Genomic DNA, 18,551 nt, shown 5'->3' on the forward strand with positions numbered 1-18,551 from the left:
AAATTTCCTTAGGAAGTACTAAATTGATTGGATCCTGGTCCATATCTTCATGTTCCAGATCTGCATCATTACTTTCAGAAAGTGCTAAATCAATTGGTTCTACATTTATACTTTCATAGTCAAAATCTTCCTCCTCCTCCTCCTCTCCCGGGTTTTCTAATGGATCATACGCTTCTCTCCCTTTTCCACAAGGGCTATCATGTTCTGTGCTCTTCATAGTCCCTTCTAATTGAATTGCTTCACAGAGATGTCGTGATTCATCACCACCAGCCTGGCAACGGTCTTTATCCTCTGCAGAGAGAGTGATGTTGTCCAGTGTCTTCCTTTCCTCGGAAATGACAGTATCATCACTAATAATCGCTGGCTGTTCATTTCCCTGCTTCTCTGAAAATTCAGTCTGTGAAAACGCAGAGTCACTCTGTGAAACTTTACTTAAATCAAGGGCTTGGTGTGCTTCTTCGGGGTCATCAGTGGAAAATTCTTCAGGTCTTATCCTTGTATCGCTGGGTTTACCAGAAGGGCTGCAGGTAGAGCTACTGATGGAAATTACAGGGTCCAGCAATTCCTCTCTTTCACTCTTCTCTTCATCCACCTGAAATTACAAAGTTCGAAATTCAACTACTGAGAAAGACAAATGTAGGAAGAGAAACATTCTCCAGTTGCAGAGATCTATCTTTTTAAATCCTCAAACTTTCATAAGCCAATCTTGTTTAAAAACCCTAGAGAAATTATTTTAAATTCACATCCCAAACATTTTACTGCCAAACTCTGTCTTCAAAATAGACAAATGAGCCCATTCATGTCCCCTATCCTTCCAATTCCCCCTCAACATCTGCTTCTTCTGTCATACTTATAGGATGTTGGCAGCTAACAACAGCTAGGGAGATGGCAAGTAGGAATTCCTGATTTTCTGTTTTGTTTATTTGTATTTTAATATTTATTTTATAAAAAACTGCCTTGAAACCATCTCATGGTGCATATAGCTAATCTAACCTCACACTCTTATCTCTACCACCTTCGTCCTCTCTTTCCAACTTTACTCTCCCTTATTGCGTCTTGTCTGGAATTAGATGTAAGTTCTTTGGAGCCTGGAACTGCCTCTTACATTTGTACAACACCGAGCATAATAGGTTCCTGATCCCAATTATGGCCTCTGGGTGCTATTGCAGTACAAGAAATAGTGAAATCAACAGAAACTGTTTACATTAATCTGAGAGCTGAATTTGGCTGTAAAAGCTTTGATTTTTGTCCACGTGGGGCTTGATTACCTGGTGGGGTAATAGGCTCTCCAGGGGAGTGATTTCTAAAGCACACTAATGTGTTGTACATTAATTGGTCTGTGTAGAGCCTGCTGGTGCGCTTTAATGCAGTACTGTTTCAAACAGCACTATGTTAAAGCACACCAGCAGGGTCTACATGGACCAGTTAATGTGCAACATGTTAGCTTGCTTTAGTAATCACTCCCCTGGAAAGCCCATTACCCTACCATGTAAACAAGCCCCGGTGGATAAAAGTAGTATGATGTAGACCGAGCAGGGTCTACACACTGTATGGACCAATTACTGTGCAAGACATTCGTGAGCTGTAGAAATCGCACCCCCATAGAACACATTATCCCACCATGTAGACAAGCCCTTGGGTTCCTCCCAAAGTACTTCTAAATTTATAGTACAATACTAAACGTGTATTAAAAACCTTTGGTACGTCCTTTAAAATGCAAAAGGGGACCCCATTCTATAGTTTCGCAATTTGTTCAAGATACTCCAGGAGACCCAGTCTAGGGGCTGGGTGCTCTATCCCAAAGCCGAAAAGACTATCAAAAGGTAGCCCAGAAACAGGTTGGGAACAGGGCCCACAGGGTGGGCTGAAGAGACGCCCTGAAGGGCAGAAGAACCCTTTGGTTTGTTTGGATCTTTGCAGTTTGGACTTTTGCTACCATGGAACAGGTTATGTTTATTAGTGACTTGCCCAGAGGGCTACGCCACATCTCCAGCACAGACTGGTGTCTGGAAGGCCGAGGATACCAACCCTGGGGAAGGAAACTGACGCAGGGAGTGCCATGCTCGGCCAGTAGGGGGCATTACAGGGCAGCCATACCCCATGACACACACCCTAGAGAGACCCCCCACCCCAAACATAACAAGCTATCCCAACCTCAACAGTTAAACCACCGTCCCCGTCCCCACCCCTACCCCCCAGCCCAAAACACCGCTGCAAACAGACAGCCTTTGCAAGGGGACAACAAAGTCCAGCTATATTGGACTGAGGGTGAGTGAATTCCAAACACAAAGGGCCTTCATGAATGGAGAATGTCTGGGCAGAGTACTTATAAACAGATGGGGACTCCATTGGCTGAGCACAACGTGGCCGTATCCCATGGGGAGATAGGGTGCCTCTCAAGTAAGCAAGTCTCAAGCCACTTGCAGTTTTGTCTCAGCAGTGAATGAACGAAGGACTGAAACGCCGGTCAGCTTAAAGAGGCCCTGTAAAGCTTTTTATTTTTTTTTTAAAGGATGGTTTATGATCCTGAAATCAGCCTCTATAGACTTAAAAAGGAACAAAAACATCACCCACACGCCTTCTGCCAATCTGTCCTCATTTGGCAGCCAGGTCATGAGTTCATCAGGGTCCACAGTGCTTCATGTGCAACAGCTAACAGCTTAATTAGGGTCTAAGCAATGAAAATCGGGGCGAACACGCTCCCAGCCTCTGCCTAGGTGTCCGTGATGTCAGGAGAGACTCTAGGAGAAACTGAGGCCTGAACGGGGGACTTGACTGCCTGTCAGGAGTGCTCTAAGTCCAGTGGATTCCACTTAATAGAATCCTGGTATTAGCAACGTCTGCTTAATGGCAACATATTGCTGGGAACTATCCCCAGGACCCCATCCCATGAACATCAATGATAATGGAGTTCGGATGTTGGCATCGGCAGGCTGCTTATGAGCAACATTTTTTTTTTTTACTTTAAGAATGGCCGCACTGCAGGCAGACTTGTGCAGCTGCAGTCAGGGAAGGAAGTGCTGGGTGCCTGCTCTGGTTGCCCCCCCAACCCCGCCCCCGCAAACCTGCCTGCAGCTGATGCTCAGTCTGTCACCGCACTTCCTTGTGGGCTGCAACCCGGCAAACCTGCTGGCACGCAGGGACCACGCCGGAGGTAAGGGGCTGTGGGCAGGGCTGCAGGCTGGGAGGGGAGGCAGTGGGCAGGGCAGTAGTAAGGGGAAGGGCGGAGGGTGCAGCCTGGATACCAGAGTACCTCTCCTTGCACTCTCCAGGCTGCACCCTGCTGGGGGGACTGCACGAAGCGCTGGGATGGTGGAGAATGCAGGGAGAGGTAGGGTGCAGGCCCCCAGCACCCCTGCTCCCCTTAGAAAGCCCAGCAGCTCCCCTCCCTGCTGCTGCCCTGTCTGTAGGCAGGTTTGCAGGGCTACAGTCAGGGAACGCTCATCCCTGTGTTTCCTTCCCGGACTGCTGCTGTACAAACCTGCCTGCCACTTATTAGCAATTGCTGGATAATGGCAACCTTTTGCTGGCAACAGAAGGGTTGCTAATCCGTGGAATCTACCATATGATTAGCTCCCACCTGCAGGGCATGCCCAGAGCCTTCAGGACTCCTCACATTCCTCCGCACTCTGTTACCTTCCTCTCCATCAACAGATTCACTGTTGTGACAACATTCCCCTCACAGGGATGGATACAGCTACTTCCAGCTCCCATGCACACTGATAGTCTATGAACCCAGCAGAAGGAGCAAGGGAAACAAGGCCCTCTTGTGCCCCCTTTTTACATTACTTAGTATGGGCCTTGGAGGCAGGTGTTTGTTACAAACACTCCCTATGTCTTCCCCGTGTTGTATTTCTTACATTACGGTACCAACTGAAATCCATCATCTTACCTTACTGAACGCCTGGACGAGATCTACGCATCCATCGATAATCACCTCTTGTGGCCCATCCTTCAAAGGCGGGCTGCTCGGATCACGGCAGGCGTCGTTTGAAAAGGTCTTTATGCAACTCGTGGATGACGGTTCGTCACAAGAAAGCAGTTGCTCAGAGGAATACGATTCTGTGCTGTGGATACTGCTGGAAACCTGATTGACCTCAGACTGAGAATCTGCAGGACATGTTTCCAAGCCGAAAGCTCCTTCACAGTCATTGCTTAATTCAAAAGGATCCAGAGTAGTGCTGGAAGTCTGATTGGCCTCAGACTGAGAGTCTGCAGGGCACTTTTCTAGATCAAAAGCTCCTTCACAGTCATCACCTAATTCAAAAGCATCCAGGCTACTGTTTATTGATACATATTTTTCAGGGTTACTGTGCTCTACCACCTTTCTCGTACTGCTTAGGAATTTGTTTGGTTTGCTATAAAACAGAGCTACCCACATGTGAAGTATAAGCTTCATTTCTTCCACATCATCGGGTATATCAGGGTCCCAGGGCCTGGAGGGGAAAACAAATAAACGTAATTTCTCTAGCTGGTTGTGCAAAATTAATTCACATCAGCTCAATGGATTCAGAAGTCTCAAATGCAGGGAGTTCTTAGCAGAGGTCTAAATTATAAACTAGGTGGTTGTTTGTTTTTGTTTTTCCTTGTCTGGAAAAGGGTGGAATTTGTAGCCATAAATCAGTGGCTATAGTTTCGGATTTTCAATTCATTGGCTGTGGACACCAGCCGGGAGGAATCTGACCAGAGTCTGGTCGGCTGCCGTGCTCCCTGTGGGAGCCTGGGTAGCAGCCTGGCTTGGAGCTGAGACCTCCCCTGGGGGAGCTGGTATTCTTGTCAATTTCAAAGCCCCAGGAGAGCCATGAAATGTACAAGCTAGCCAGCAGCCAATGTAAGGAACGCAGTGTCTACACAGATGCTGCCTCACCCTAACTACACCGACACAAGCCCTACGCCTCTCGTAGAGGTGGAGTTATTATTAGGGCTGTCAAGCGATTAAAAAAATTAATCGTGATTAATTGCGCTGTTGAAGAACAATAGAATACTATTTATTTAAATATTTTGGATGTTTTCTATATTTTCAAATACATTGATTTCCATTATAACGCAGAATATAAAGTGTACAGTGCTCACTTCATATTTATTTTTATTACAAATATTTGTGCTGTAAAAAACAAAAGAAATAGTATTTTTCAATTCACCTCATACAAGTACTGTGGTGCAATCTCTTTATCATGAAAGTTGAACTTACAAATGTAGAATTATGTAAAAAAACCAAACTGCGTTCAAAAATAAAACAAATGTAAAACTTTAGCGCCTACAAGTCCACTCAGTCCTACTTCTTATTCAGCCAATCGCTCAGACAAACAATGTAAACAAACATTTGTTTACATTTGCAGGAGATAATGCTGCCCGCTTCTTGTTTACAATGTCACCTGAAAGTGAGAACAGGCGTTCGCATGGCACTGTTGTAGCCGGCATTGCAAGTTATTTACATGCCAGATGCACTAAAGATTCATATGTCCCTTCATCTTCAACCACCTTTCCAGGGGACATGTGTTCATGCTGATGACGGGTTCTGCTCAATAATGATCCAAAGCAGTGCAGACCGATGCATGTTCACTTTCATAATCTGAGTCAGACGCCACCAGCAGAACGTTGATTTTCTCTTTTGATGGTTCGGGTTCTGTAGTTTCCGCATCAGAATGTTGCTCTTTTAAGACTTCTGAAAGCATGCTCCACACCTCGTCCCTCTCCGATTTTGGACGGTACTTCAGATTCTTAAACCTTGGGTTGAGTGCTGTAGCTCTCTTTAGAAATCTCACATTGGTACCTTCTTTGCGTTTTGTGAAATCTGCAGTGAAAGTGTTCTTAAAAGGAACAACATGTGCTTGGTCATCAACCAAGACTGAAATACATGGCAGAAAGTGGGTAAAACAGAGCAGGAGACATAGTATTCTCCCCCAAGGAGTTCTGTCAAAATTTAATTAAACACTTTTTTTTTGTAACGAGCGTCATCAGCATGGAAGCATGTCCCCTAGAATGGTGGCCGAAGCATGAAGGGGCATACGAATGTTTAGCATATCTGGCACTTAAATACCTTGCAATGCCAGCTACAAAAGTGCCATGCGAACACCTGTTCCCAATTTCAGGTAACATTGTAAATAAGAAGCAGGCAGCATTATATCCCGTAAATGTAAACAAACTTGTTTGTCTTAGCAATTGGCTGAACAAGAAGTAGGACTGAGTGGACTTGTAGGCTCTAAAGTTTTACATTGTTTTGTTTTTGAGTGCAGTTATGTAGCAAAAAAAATCTACATTTGTAAGTTGCACTTTCACGATAAAGAGATTGCATTATGGTACATGTATGAGGTGAATTGAAAAATACTATTTCTTTTGTTTATCATTTTTACAGTGCAAATATTTGTAATAAAAATAATAATATAAAGTGAGCACTGTACACTTTGTATTCTGTGTTCTAATTTAAATCAATATATTTGAAAATGTAGAAAAACATCCAAAAATAGGTAATAAATTTCAATTGGTATTCTATTATTTAACAGTGCGATTAAAACTGCAATTCATTTTTTAAATCGCGATTAATTTTTTTGAGTTAATTGCGTGAGGTAACTGCGATTAATTGACTTCCCTAGTTATTATGTTGGTGTAGTAGGGCCCTTACATTGTCAGGAGCAAGGCTGTAGCATAGACACTGACATAGTTAGGTCGACATAAGCTGCCTTTTGTCAACCTACCTCTGTAGTGTAGAGCAGGCCAAAGAAACCTCTTTTCAACAGTGCTCCAGAAGTACTGTAGAGAAGTTAGGGCAAGAAATTTACCCACCACTGAGCCACTTACCCATGCAGAGCACGAATTACAGTTTTCTCTAAAGAATTGTTGGTGTATTTGCTATCTAAATTGAAGAGGTAGTCAGCTTCCCATTGATATGTCACTGTAACAGCTCCATCACAGCTCTTCACTGTGTGAGACTTGGAGAAGTCTTCCTTCAACCTGGAAGAAAGGACACCTCTTCTGCGTTTTACTACCAAGTCGTCAAATGGCTTCTGCGTATGAGTATTGTTCTGCTGATGCCGGAAAGGCAGAACTTTCCCAACCAGAGGACCCGAGTTAGCACTTTTAGCTCCATTTCTGAAGGCAGCAGGACCCTGTGCTCCTTTTGGGAGGGTGTGTTTTTTAGAATGTTCTGACGTCTGTGAGGCGTAAGAGTGCTCAGAGACAACAGAAGAATGCTTGTTCACATCTAAAGTATCTAGCACCTCCTTGGAAAGCAATGGCCGGGCTTTTGCAGAGTTAGGGCTTGTGCCATTCTTCTTGCTGGAAATTACAGGGCTTTTATCTCTTGGGATAGCAGCTGAGTCTTTTCTTAAATCAGATTTTGCAGGAGAAGGAAGTTTCTGATTCTCTGTTTTGCTAGAAGAGGATCCTCCCTTTAGATGTTTATCCACCCTGTGGTATTCATGATCTGAAGCAATTCGCGAAGGCTTCCTTTTCCGAAGAGAGCGTCGCTCTTTTGACAGGTCATAAGAAGAGGCAACTCTACTATCTTTATGACCAAGTGGAGGAATGCAAGAGCTCAGAGCTAGATCAGCCAACAAATTCAACCCATGTGATTCACAGTTACTTCCTTTCAGAGTCAGGTTGACATCTTGAGCAGTAACACTTTGTGTGTAAGTCTCATTTGCACCACTGACTGTCCCTTGACTTTCTGATGGAATTTCATTTGATGACAGTGACAAAGTCTCTTTCCTTACTGCATAAGAAAAATAAAATCAGATAATATATACTGAACCACAGATTTCTATCATGAGAAATACTTAAAGTAGGGTTCTGCTCTTAAAAGTGACTGTCCAAAATGGCATCATGGGATTATTACTTCTCAATTATTTCCACATCAAATATACCCCGTTTGCAAGTAAAAAGATATTTATTGAATGGTAAGTTTGCAAATTTAAAATAAAGTTCAAGAAATACAAAAGTTAATTTTGCTATTATTATTGTTACAGTAGCATTGTAGGATTGGGGCTCTGTTGTGCAAGGAGCTGTACATACAGAGAGAGGCTGTGAGTTTACAATGTAACAGAACCTTAACTTGAGCACAAGCACATACCGTATACACCTCTACCCCGATATAATGCAACCCGATAGAACACGAATTCGGATATAACGCAGTAAAGCAGTGCTCCGGGGGGGCGGGGCTGCGCACTCCGGAGGATCAAAGCAAGTTCGATATAACGCGGTTTCACCTATAACGCGGTAAGATTTTTTGGCTCCCGAGGACAGCGTTATATTGAGGTAGAGGTGTATATTCAAGTATACATTTAAACAATCCAGCCAGTAAGGAAAAATACTACATATATAGAATGTAACGGCTCTGTGAACCTTACTTTTACACTTCCTCTCTTTTTTCATTTTAATTTGCAATCTTCACGTTGCATTAACAGTGGTTTGCTTTTAATTCTCCACATAGTTTGTAAAGTCTTTAAAAAGAGGAAACAAATCCCATTGATGCATGCTTCCAAGTAGTGCATAATCAGTTCTTTGAAGTGCATAATACAGATACATGCATCTCAAAGACTGCATTTTATACAGACCCAGGCACAATTAGGGTGCCCTCTGGAAGTCAGCCAGTGACACAAAACTCCAGAGCGTCAGGAATATTTATTTATTTTCCCAATGTTTAAAATGCACCCACCACCATATCCCTGGGCGTGTGCATAGAAAAACAATACAAAAATTATATAACCTTACATAAAGTAGACGCATAATAAAAAACAGTACAAAAAATATCCCTTCCCACTCTTCATGCAAAGCCATGGAAAGATAAGCTCTGTATAGTGTCCTGGGGGCTAAGCGCTGGCTCTGTAGCAAGGCATTTAAGTTGTGTTTTTCTTCTTTCTAAACATTTTCCCTTTTTTTTGGCACACGCTGGGACTCTGCTCCCAGCTTCTTTCCCTAAAATAGTACATACCTACGTATTGTGTAACCGAACCAAAACAACAGGATGTCCCCTCTGAGGACATAAACAAGACACTGGAGGGGCTCGGGGCTCAGCCTTGAGATGCCACCTCACCGCCGCCACAGCCAGTCCACAGGCGGGAGAAGAATGCTAATCTAACAAACGCTGAATGAAGTATATTGCTTACACCACAGACAGCACGGCTTATTTTTTATGGTCTGGAGTAAAAGAATAACGATTCATAATTTGAGTCCAGGGAATGAGATTACTCTCCAAAACCTCCTCGCCACTTGGCAAAGGGGCCAGAGAGAAAGCAAGACTGGAGACAGAGAGATCCAGAGAAGGATGTTGTAAAACATGCTGAGTTTAAAAAATGTAAGGGCTTTCCTGTTCCATCATTTATTTTGGCACTTTAATACTAGTTCTCAGTTGTAGACAGAGAGTCTTTGCAAGCCAACATTTGCACATGCTGTATCAACAGGCTTTCCACGCTGCTTTTTAAACTCTCTCTCGTTTATTCTTTTGGGTTGTGGCAATTTCACTATTTTGAAAAGCACTGGATGGATAGTGTAATAAGCTAAAAATCTGGTCAGGTGCCAAATATAAATTGGGCTTATAAGACACATTACACAATTTGCCTTAAAGCAGTTTAAAAGCATGAACGATTCTGAGATGTGAAAAGGGCAGTTTGAATGATCAGAGAACTGCACATTTTCCAGGCTTGCTATCTGAGTGAGTACGAAGTGTCTCAAAGAGGCCGGAACTATTTACAAATCAAATCAGATATTCATCAGAGCCCTCATATTTTAGACGAAAAGTTACACAAAGAACAACATTCTTACCAGGTTCCAATTGCTTTATGGCTTTCGGCTTACAGCTCCCTTTAGGGACGGTTTTTATTGTCTTACTTTTGGTTTGCTTTGCGACTTTCTCAGAAGTCTGAACATTTTTTTCATCTGGTTGCTTCGGTTTCCTTGGTTTCTTGGTATCCAAACTAATATCTTCAGGCGAAGAAGTTCCTTTCGTTATAGGCTCAGATTGTGTTCTGTGTACAAATTCTGCAGACAGTACCTCAGCACCTTGGATAAAGAAAGGTCTTTTTAAAGGGGGTTAGTTAAAAACATTTTTTTTTAAAGAAACACTAGTTTCAATAGTAAAAGATACTGCTGACAAGTAAGCACTGGTGACAACACAATCCTGATGACAATTGGTTTAAATGTTTGATTTTATAAAGAGGAGTACAGTATATGATTGAAAGTAACCAGCAAATGCTTATTAAAATTTAAGCTTCCATTCACAATCTTATTCGTGCACTATTTCTCAACACTTTCACTGTCCAAGAATCAACACTTGATCAGGTCCTGTATGATAAGTTACTGTACTCCTCCAGCTTGGCACACCTAGATGTAAAGCCTAGATGTATTTGTTTAGCATCCCAACTGGCTTCTGAGCGCTTGTCTCTTATTGCTCAGAACTGTTGCCAGGAGCAGAAGCTTTTGGGTAACTGCCAAATGGAAGGCAGCGCAGTGCAGGAAGGAGTTTGGCATGTCAGTTGAACAGGTGCAGCCATACTCATTGTTTCCAATCCACATGGGGGAGAAACCATTGTAGACTGCACGAATTCAGCCCAACCCGAACTAAAGACCAGCTCCAGATGTTGCAGCTACTGATACAAACAACACTTGTAAAACGTCTGGAACGACTGTTGTGTGTGGACATGTATGACAATGGCTTTGTATGCCCAAGGCATTTTGGCTGCAAGTTTATCACCATGTGTTTTCACCTAGTGTCATCAGGGTCATAGTGAGAATGAGAGTCCCCTGTAAGGAAGCCAGAAGGAAAACCACGAAAGGAAGTTTTTCAATCAACTAGCAACAAGTGATGACCCAGCAACTGATCTACCTGCTTGAGATATTGAAACCTGTTTATTATTATTGTTAACATTCTCACCCAAGGCAGGAATCGAGTGGTGTTCCTTAAGTATACCAGCACACAAACAAGGTAAGACAATTGTGATAGAGTTTTAAACTTCAGACATGGATTATATATGATAGGTTTTTTTGAGCTAGTTGGTTTATATGGTGCTTACCTCTTTTCCTTTTATGTGGAAACTGCAAATTTGCTAATTTAAGTGTGGGTTCATTAGAATTTGTTGTGAGTCCTTGTTTTTTGGGGAAAGGAAAAGAAACATTCATCTTTTTCTTTTTGGTCCCTTTTCTGTTGCTGTCCACCACAGAAAGAATTTTCAAAGGGGCCCATTTCTTCTTTGTGCTAGTCACAAGGGCTCTGCTGGATTTCCTCTTATTCTGCTGCATCTTCAGATTACCTGCTGGGTTCATTTCTATCTTGGTATCTTCCTGGAACTGGTTCAATTCTGGAGTATTCTTAGGTTTTTCAGTTTCAACTCGTATCTCTGCTGCTATGTCAGGAAGCACAGAGTCCGGTGGCAAAACGAAAGAAAAGTCAGCATCAGAAATGCCGCACAGGGACTGAGGATTGCCCGCCAAACAGTCTAAGGCCACGGACATTTCCAAAGAATAGCTGCTGGGGTCAGAAATGTAAGACTGCAGTTGGGAAAATGACTGTTTTTGGCATTTTTCAGAAGGAGAAACACTTTCAGACTTATTTGGTGATAGATCACAAGAAAGGGGCAAATTGTCATTTCTGCCAGAAGCTGCAAGTGAATTTTTATCAAGTTTTGCAAATTTCTGGAAGTACCGCTTAACCAAAATGCTGGAATGGATTCCCGCCTCAGGTGGACATGTTGTAGCTTCCTGTATGGCATAGCGAAGGCCAGGCAAAATAGAAGTTACTTTTAAAGAGATCTCGTTGAGTTCATTTTCACCGTTCAATTCTTGATTTTTTACTGAAGAGAAAAAAAAGTACTTCAATAATATAACAATATAATCACGCAGACACACAAACATATCAATGCTAAAGTAACGTTAAAGGTCTGAAAAACACACAAAAAGTTATCCCCAAAACATTCTCCTCACTTTGATGGATGCTTTTAACTCCTGCTAAAGATAAGGAGAGTTCCACGTGGATAACAAACATAGACTAGACTCCTCAGAGTCAAAAAAGAAATTCTAAGCTAATACTCTTTCATTAGCTTGCCCCGTTGTGCAAGTTATTCCAGAGGCTTTAGAGAAAAGAGTGTAACATTACATATCATACACAGATCAAATTCAGTTATCTGAATGTTTCCAAGGAAATCTGAAATGTTGGGATAAACAGAGGTGTGAATAAATGAATTTCTGGTTCCAGACCAATTTAAAATTTGAGATATCTCAAAATTCAGTTAACGGGGGTTGGCCTGTGCTGTTTATCTCCATGTTTAGATGCTGCCTTCAAAAGTATTTGCATCTTTATTATGCAGACTGCTGGAGAAAGTAATTGGCTTAGAAACTACAGTTCTACTAAACAAAAGACATATCGCATGTTGTGCAGAACAGGGAAAAGAGGGTATAAACAGGACGTGCTATAGTAATACAAATAAATAATAATAATGCCAGAATGCTACTCTCATCTGGACACACTGGGTGAAATCCTGGCCCCATTAAAGACAATGGGAGTTTTACCATTGACTTCAATGCGGCCAGAATTTTACCACCCATTGTCTTCAACGTTAGGGAAACAGATGTCTTGCTGAAGGTACGGATCTCCATTTGTTAAGTGTCCCTGCTGTTCGAGGGAATTAATTTGAGCATAGAGTCAGATGTTTTTCAACCACACCCTTTCCATGAATAACCAATGTCAGACATGGCTTGCCGGGTTTTTCCAGATGCACCATTTGTGCAACCTGCTTCATTATTTAGCCTGCTGCAATCTCACAACTGCAACCCAAGCCCTTGTAAGCACAAGTCTTGATTGACATATGTCACTCTTAGCAAGGCTCCCAGCCGTGCCGCTCTGCTGCCCGTTGCTTGTTCAAGAATGCAGTAGCACAGTTGCTCGCTGGGTTGAGCAATCCCAATCATGTTACACTTACCCTACATTCTTCACATTGAGTGGGCTTCAGAGCCCAAGCGCCAACTTGAGCCGAAACTTCAAAGTGCTCTTTACTAAGCTATTTTTAGAGCATTAGCACCAGCCCTGCAAGCCCAAGTCTGTTGACCAGGGATGGGAGGCTTGCTGCCAAATGCGGTGTAGACAAACCCTCAGGTAAGCTCACAATAGACACTGTTAATTTTCAAAGCCTTTAACCCTCAGATCTTCAAGGGCATAAGAATGGCCGTACTGCGTCAGACCAAAGGTCCATCTAACCCAGTATCCTGTCTTCTGACAGTGGCCAATGCCAGGTGCCCCAGAGGGAGTGAACAGAACAGGTAATCAAGTGATCCATCCCCTGTCACCCATTCCCAGCTTCTGGCAAACAGAGGCTAGGGACACCATCCCTGCCCATCCTGGCTAATAGCCATTGATGGACCTGTCCTCCATGAACTTATCTAGTTCTTTTTTTAACCCTGTTGTAGTCTTGGCCTTCACAACATCCTCTGGCAAAGAATTCCACAGGTTGACTGTGCCTTGTGTGAAGAAATACATCCTTTAGTTTGTTTTAAACCTGCTGCCTATTAATTTCATTGGGTGACTCCTAGTTCTTGTGTTATGAGAAGGAGTAAATAACACTTCCTTATTTACTTTCTCCACACCAGTCATGATTTTATAGACCTCAATCATACCCCCCCGCTTAGTCACCTCTTTTCCAAGCTGAAAAGTCCCAGTCTCATTAATCTCTCCTCATATGGAAACCATTCCATACCCCTAATCATTTTTGTTGCCCTTCTCTGCACCTTTTCCAATTCCAATATATCTTTTTTGAGAAGGGGCGATCACATCTGCAAGCAGTATTCAAGATGTGGGCATATCACGGGTTTATATAGAGGCAATATGATATTTTCTGTCTTATTATCTACCCCTTTCTTAATGATTCCCAATATTCTGTTCGCTGTTTTAACAGCCGCTGCACATGGAGTGGATGTTTTCAGAGAACTACCCAAGATCTCTTTCTTGAGTGGTAATAACCAATTTATCCCCCATCATTGTATGTGTATAGTTGGCATGACTATTAATTCTTAGAATTCTAAAGTGAGAAACAGCAACTGAGTAAATTCAGTGCCCACCTCTCTCCTCCTCTCCCTTTGCCCTTCCTGCTTTTCCCCTTTTCCATCTTGCTATCTTTATAGTCTCACAAAACCACAGTACAGAGCCAACCAAAAGGCTCTCCACTCTTCCCCTCAGAGCTAGGAGAGAGTCTATAACAACGTTATTTTTAACACTGGGAAGGAGAAAGTCCAGTTCTGGCAGGAAAGCAAGATTTGAACTGGGTTAACACAGGTCTACAATAGCTCATTCAGATAAACTGAAATTAAACAGCAACCTAAAAAGGAGCCCTGTTGAAACCAACAACTGGAAGCTACTAAATATTAAAATCCTACAGTGCAATCTAATTGAAAATACACCATCAAAATAATTTAAGAACTGTAATATAATTAATACTCTAATTCAGGGGTCGGCAACCTTTCAGAAGTGGTGTGCCGAGTCTTCATTTATTCACTCTAATTTAAGGTTTTGCGTGCCAGTCATACATTTTAACGTTTTTAGAAGGTATCTTTCTATAAGTCTATAATATATAACTAAACTATTGTTGTATGTAAAGTAAATAAGGTTTTTAAAATGTTTAAGAAGCTTCATTTAAAATTAAATTAAAATGCAGAGCCCCCCGGACCGGTGACCAGGACCCGGCAGTGTGAGTGCCACTGAAAATCAGCTCGCGCACCGCCTTCCGCACACGGGCCATAGGTTGCCTACCCCTGCTCTAATTACTATACATTATCCTCTCCTCTTCCCTCTTTTCCTGGCTTGGAACCAGGAAGTAATGGCAAACTCCTGCCCACATCCACGCTGTGCTCAAACCCTGCCACTTCATTCTCCACCACACATCAAAGCTCTGTCCTTTCTGCCCCATTCATCTGGGCAGCGCTGGGCTCCAATCATTTCCTGCCTTGACTACAGCAAAATCCTCCCCTCTGGCCTCAGTGACACCGACATCATCCCCATTCTCGTCTCTCCAAAATATGGCCATCAAAATGATCTTCCTTGACAGACTGACCATCTCACTCCCCATTCTGAATCTCTCCAGTAGCTTCCCTTTGGAGACACATCAAGTTTAAAATTCTCACATTCATCTTCAAAGCTATCCATAATTCTGCCCCAGGCTACATCTTGGATCTTGTCTGCTATCACATTTCCCCCTTGTTGTTCTGCCATTTTCTGTGATTTCCTTCTCTCACATCCGTCTCCGTATGTCTCCTCCCACCCTATGCATGGAATGCCGTTCCCAAAGCAGTGTGCCAAGCTACAATCGTCTTTTCATCCAAATTACACCTCTACCCCGATATAACGCTGTCCTCGGGAGCCAAAAAATCTTACCGCGTTATAGGTGAAACCACGTTATATCGAACTTGCTTTGATCCGGCGGATTGTGCAGCCCCGCCCCCCCGGAGCACTGCTTTACGGCGTTATATCCGAATTCATGTTATAGCGGGTCGTGTTATATCGGGGTAGAGGTGTACTTTTAAGCACCTTTTTCTGCCACAATTGCCCGAAGGAAGAGAGTTTATAGCTTAGTTCAAATTATAAATACAAGCTAAACTCCCCCCACGTCTGGATTTCCAATTGGGTCCTGTCTACTTTCTAAATTATGAGCTCTTTAAGGCCTGGTTTATTTTTATTTGTGTGCTATATGGCACTGAAGCACATTGTCAGCACAATTCAAATAATCACTAAAACAAGAACAGAATAAAAAACCTGATAGTGTGTGTTGATCTAATGTTGTACTGGCTTGAGTTTAAGATGAATCACCAAAAACAAAGCCAAAAGTTATACAGGTCATTTATAAGGAGAAGCAAATACAACTTTTCTACCAGCACCATGTATTACATTCCATATGTTTAAAAGAAAAAGTTGTTTCAGAAACTATTTTAGAATTGCAACATTTTTAGTGCTACGATTTTTTGCATCCTTCCAACTGTACAGTCCAGTTAGTCGCGTTACGATACATCGTCACAGCAAGAAAAAAGCCTATGGCAGCGAGTCTGAGAGCCTGGGTCACCTAACTTGGGCTCACGCTGCAATGCTAAAAATAGCAGCTTACACGTTTGGCCCTGGGCTGGAGTCCGGGCTCTGAAACCCGGTGACAGGGGAGGGTCTTGCAGCCTGGGATCTAGCCCAAGCATCTACCTGGCTATTTTTAACCCCGCAGGATGAGTCCTGAGAGCCAGAGTCTTTTTTTGCTGTGTAGACATACCGTTCGTTACTATGCAATGAACTCTACAGGTCTTAGAGGAAGAGAAAAGTTATAATACATTTTTAAACACATGACTTTAAATTGCTTTACTGTTCATTGGGATTACACAGATCTATAGCCCAGTATCTTATGAGCCACCAGAGAGGATATGGGTGTGTGTGTGTGTGAGGGATGTGCGGTCATATGCACCCCCATTTGCTGCTTGCTTTGTACTGTTCAGAGGTTTGCAATATTAGACGTATTCCCTAATGAGGTGAATTAGTGAAAAGAATGCAGGTGGAGCAGTAAAAAGTGAATAACCATTTTTTCACATGATTAAATAAATAAACTTTACACATTAATGCCATCACCTTCTAAAAGGCATGGTATAAAATTAATATACAGATATAAAATGTTATGTGAATATAACATCGAAGAAGTTGAAATTATATTATATTTCAAGATTTATGTGTGTTTAAATTTGCAACCTTCATTTTCCATTCATTTGATTTTTTTACATAATATAGTATATGGAGATATCCTATCTCCTAAAACTGCAAGGGACCCCGAAAGGTCATTGAGTCCAGCCCCCTGCCTTCACTAGCAGGACTAAGTACTGATTTTGCCCCAGATCCCTAAGTGGCCCCCTCAAAGATTGAACTCACAACCCTGGGTTTAGAGGGCCAATGCTCAAACCACTGAGCTATCCCCCAAAGGCAAATTTTAGAGACCACAATCAGTAGTAAACGTAAGTAATGCTTTACTCAACAAAGCTCCTAGATAACTTCTAGTTCTTACTGAGAATATCATTCAAAGATTTATAATAGGTAAACCACTGTTTATAATTCCATCAGTATCAGAGTTCTAGAATCTGCTAACAAAGAGGCCTAAAGGGAATCATATAATCAAAATATAAATGCTATGTTTTATATTGGTTCAATATTTTCACACAGATAATAGATGCAAACAGAACACCCTACCTGTGAAACATACTGATCTAGATGAAGTGAATAAAAACAACGCTTGGAGACTGATGGGCTCGTCTAGGTCAAAATCTGTAAAAAAAGAAAATGCAGTTTATTTATAAAAAAAAAGAGTGTTCTACAATTTAAAAAAAGGCGTACAATGGGAAGTATTTATTTAGACAATAAATTCTTACCTTTGTCCCCTGTTAACGCAGAGGATGTAAGTAAAATAAGAAACCCTTGATCTTGTAAATATTTGATGATTGCCTAGAATAAGTGCATATGAAACTATAGTGAGTGTTTTCTTTTCCTTTAAAGCAAATTCATTACTCGCTAAAGACATACTGCATAGTCACCAGCACTGCAGGTTTCCCCACCAATGTGTCTCAACAAAATCTTAGCAGCACCACCTCTAGAGATGAGGCAACAGTTCAGCGGGAAGGGCGGCCAGCACATCCCTCAGCCCGCGCCGCTTTCCGCAGCCCCCATTGGCCTGGAGCGGCGAACCGCGGCCAGTGGGAGCCGCGATCGGCCGAACCTGCAGACGCGGCAGGTAAACAAACCGGCTAGGACCGCCAGGGGCTTTCCCTGAACAAGTGGCAGACCGGCTTTGAGAACCACTGCTCTAAGAAATAGACCAGCACGATCAACTCATTTCTTATAGATGAGGTCAATGAACCACAGTCAGATGGTAAAAACGTTTCAGTCAGTACCAGCCTGTGCCAATTTGAGCTAGTGACCCATAGATGAAATCTTCCATATAGTCTATTATCAATCCCCCAAATTAACCCACTCCCCCTTATTTCTTAATAATATATTATTTATCCAAAAGGTACGTAATAATTAAAAAGACATCATAGTTTGAGGCTCGCAGGTCCACAAGCCTCTAAGCACCTTAACAAGAAATAGTTGTAAATATATCACAACTAAAAAAACGTGTCCAAATAAATCCAAGAGTAGGAGCGAAATAAAACTCCAGTATCCTACTAGCATACAATTAACAGTTCCACCCACATCACCAAACTAAAGCGAAAATAAAAGATTACATACGTTTGACTTATTAATATCAGCAATATAAAATGGGAACTGTCAAAAAACCACATTCACAATGAAAATACAGTAATTTAGAAACATTAAATAATTTCATTAATGTTTAAACAAATTAATGTTAAAACATTTTATAGTTGTTTTGAACCAGTACAGGAAAAGAATAAAAGCCAAGTTAATCACAAAGTTATTACAATGCACGTCCAAATAAATAAAACAATGACATTTCTTATCAGTCTGAAGGCTGCAAGCAGGAAGGATGAGGAAAGCCAAACTCTAATTAGACATCAGAGTTTAAAATACAGTTCAGAAATTTATATTGAACAAAATAGGT

At 42.0% G+C, this 18,551-nt stretch overlaps 1 protein-coding gene across 1 annotated transcript in view; it reads right to left on the reverse strand.

Moving 5' to 3' along the window:
- Positions 1–18,551, reverse strand: part of TASOR2 (transcription activation suppressor family member 2) — a 67,283-nt gene that overhangs the window by 15,882 nt on the left and 32,850 nt on the right. Inside the window, exons 12-18 of the mRNA XM_026648587.2 lie at positions 17,365–17,437; positions 17,186–17,260; positions 11,007–11,783; positions 9,760–9,996; positions 6,799–7,711; positions 3,893–4,436; positions 1–592 (exon numbers count right to left, since the gene is read on the reverse strand). The exon at positions 1–592 is cut by the window's left edge and continues 2,696 nt beyond it. Coding sequence (XP_026504372.1) covers positions 1–592; positions 3,893–4,436; positions 6,799–7,711; positions 9,760–9,996; positions 11,007–11,783; positions 17,186–17,260; positions 17,365–17,437 — 3,211 coding nt within the window. The remainder of the gene's footprint in view (positions 593–3,892; positions 4,437–6,798; positions 7,712–9,759; positions 9,997–11,006; positions 11,784–17,185; positions 17,261–17,364; positions 17,438–18,551) is intronic.

Source organism: Terrapene carolina, unplaced genomic scaffold (assembly GCF_002925995.2).
Source record: "Terrapene carolina triunguis isolate 2854851 unplaced genomic scaffold, T_m_triunguis-2.0 Scaffold68, whole genome shotgun sequence".
NCBI classification, from domain to species: domain Eukaryota; kingdom Metazoa; phylum Chordata; order Testudines; family Emydidae; genus Terrapene; species Terrapene triunguis.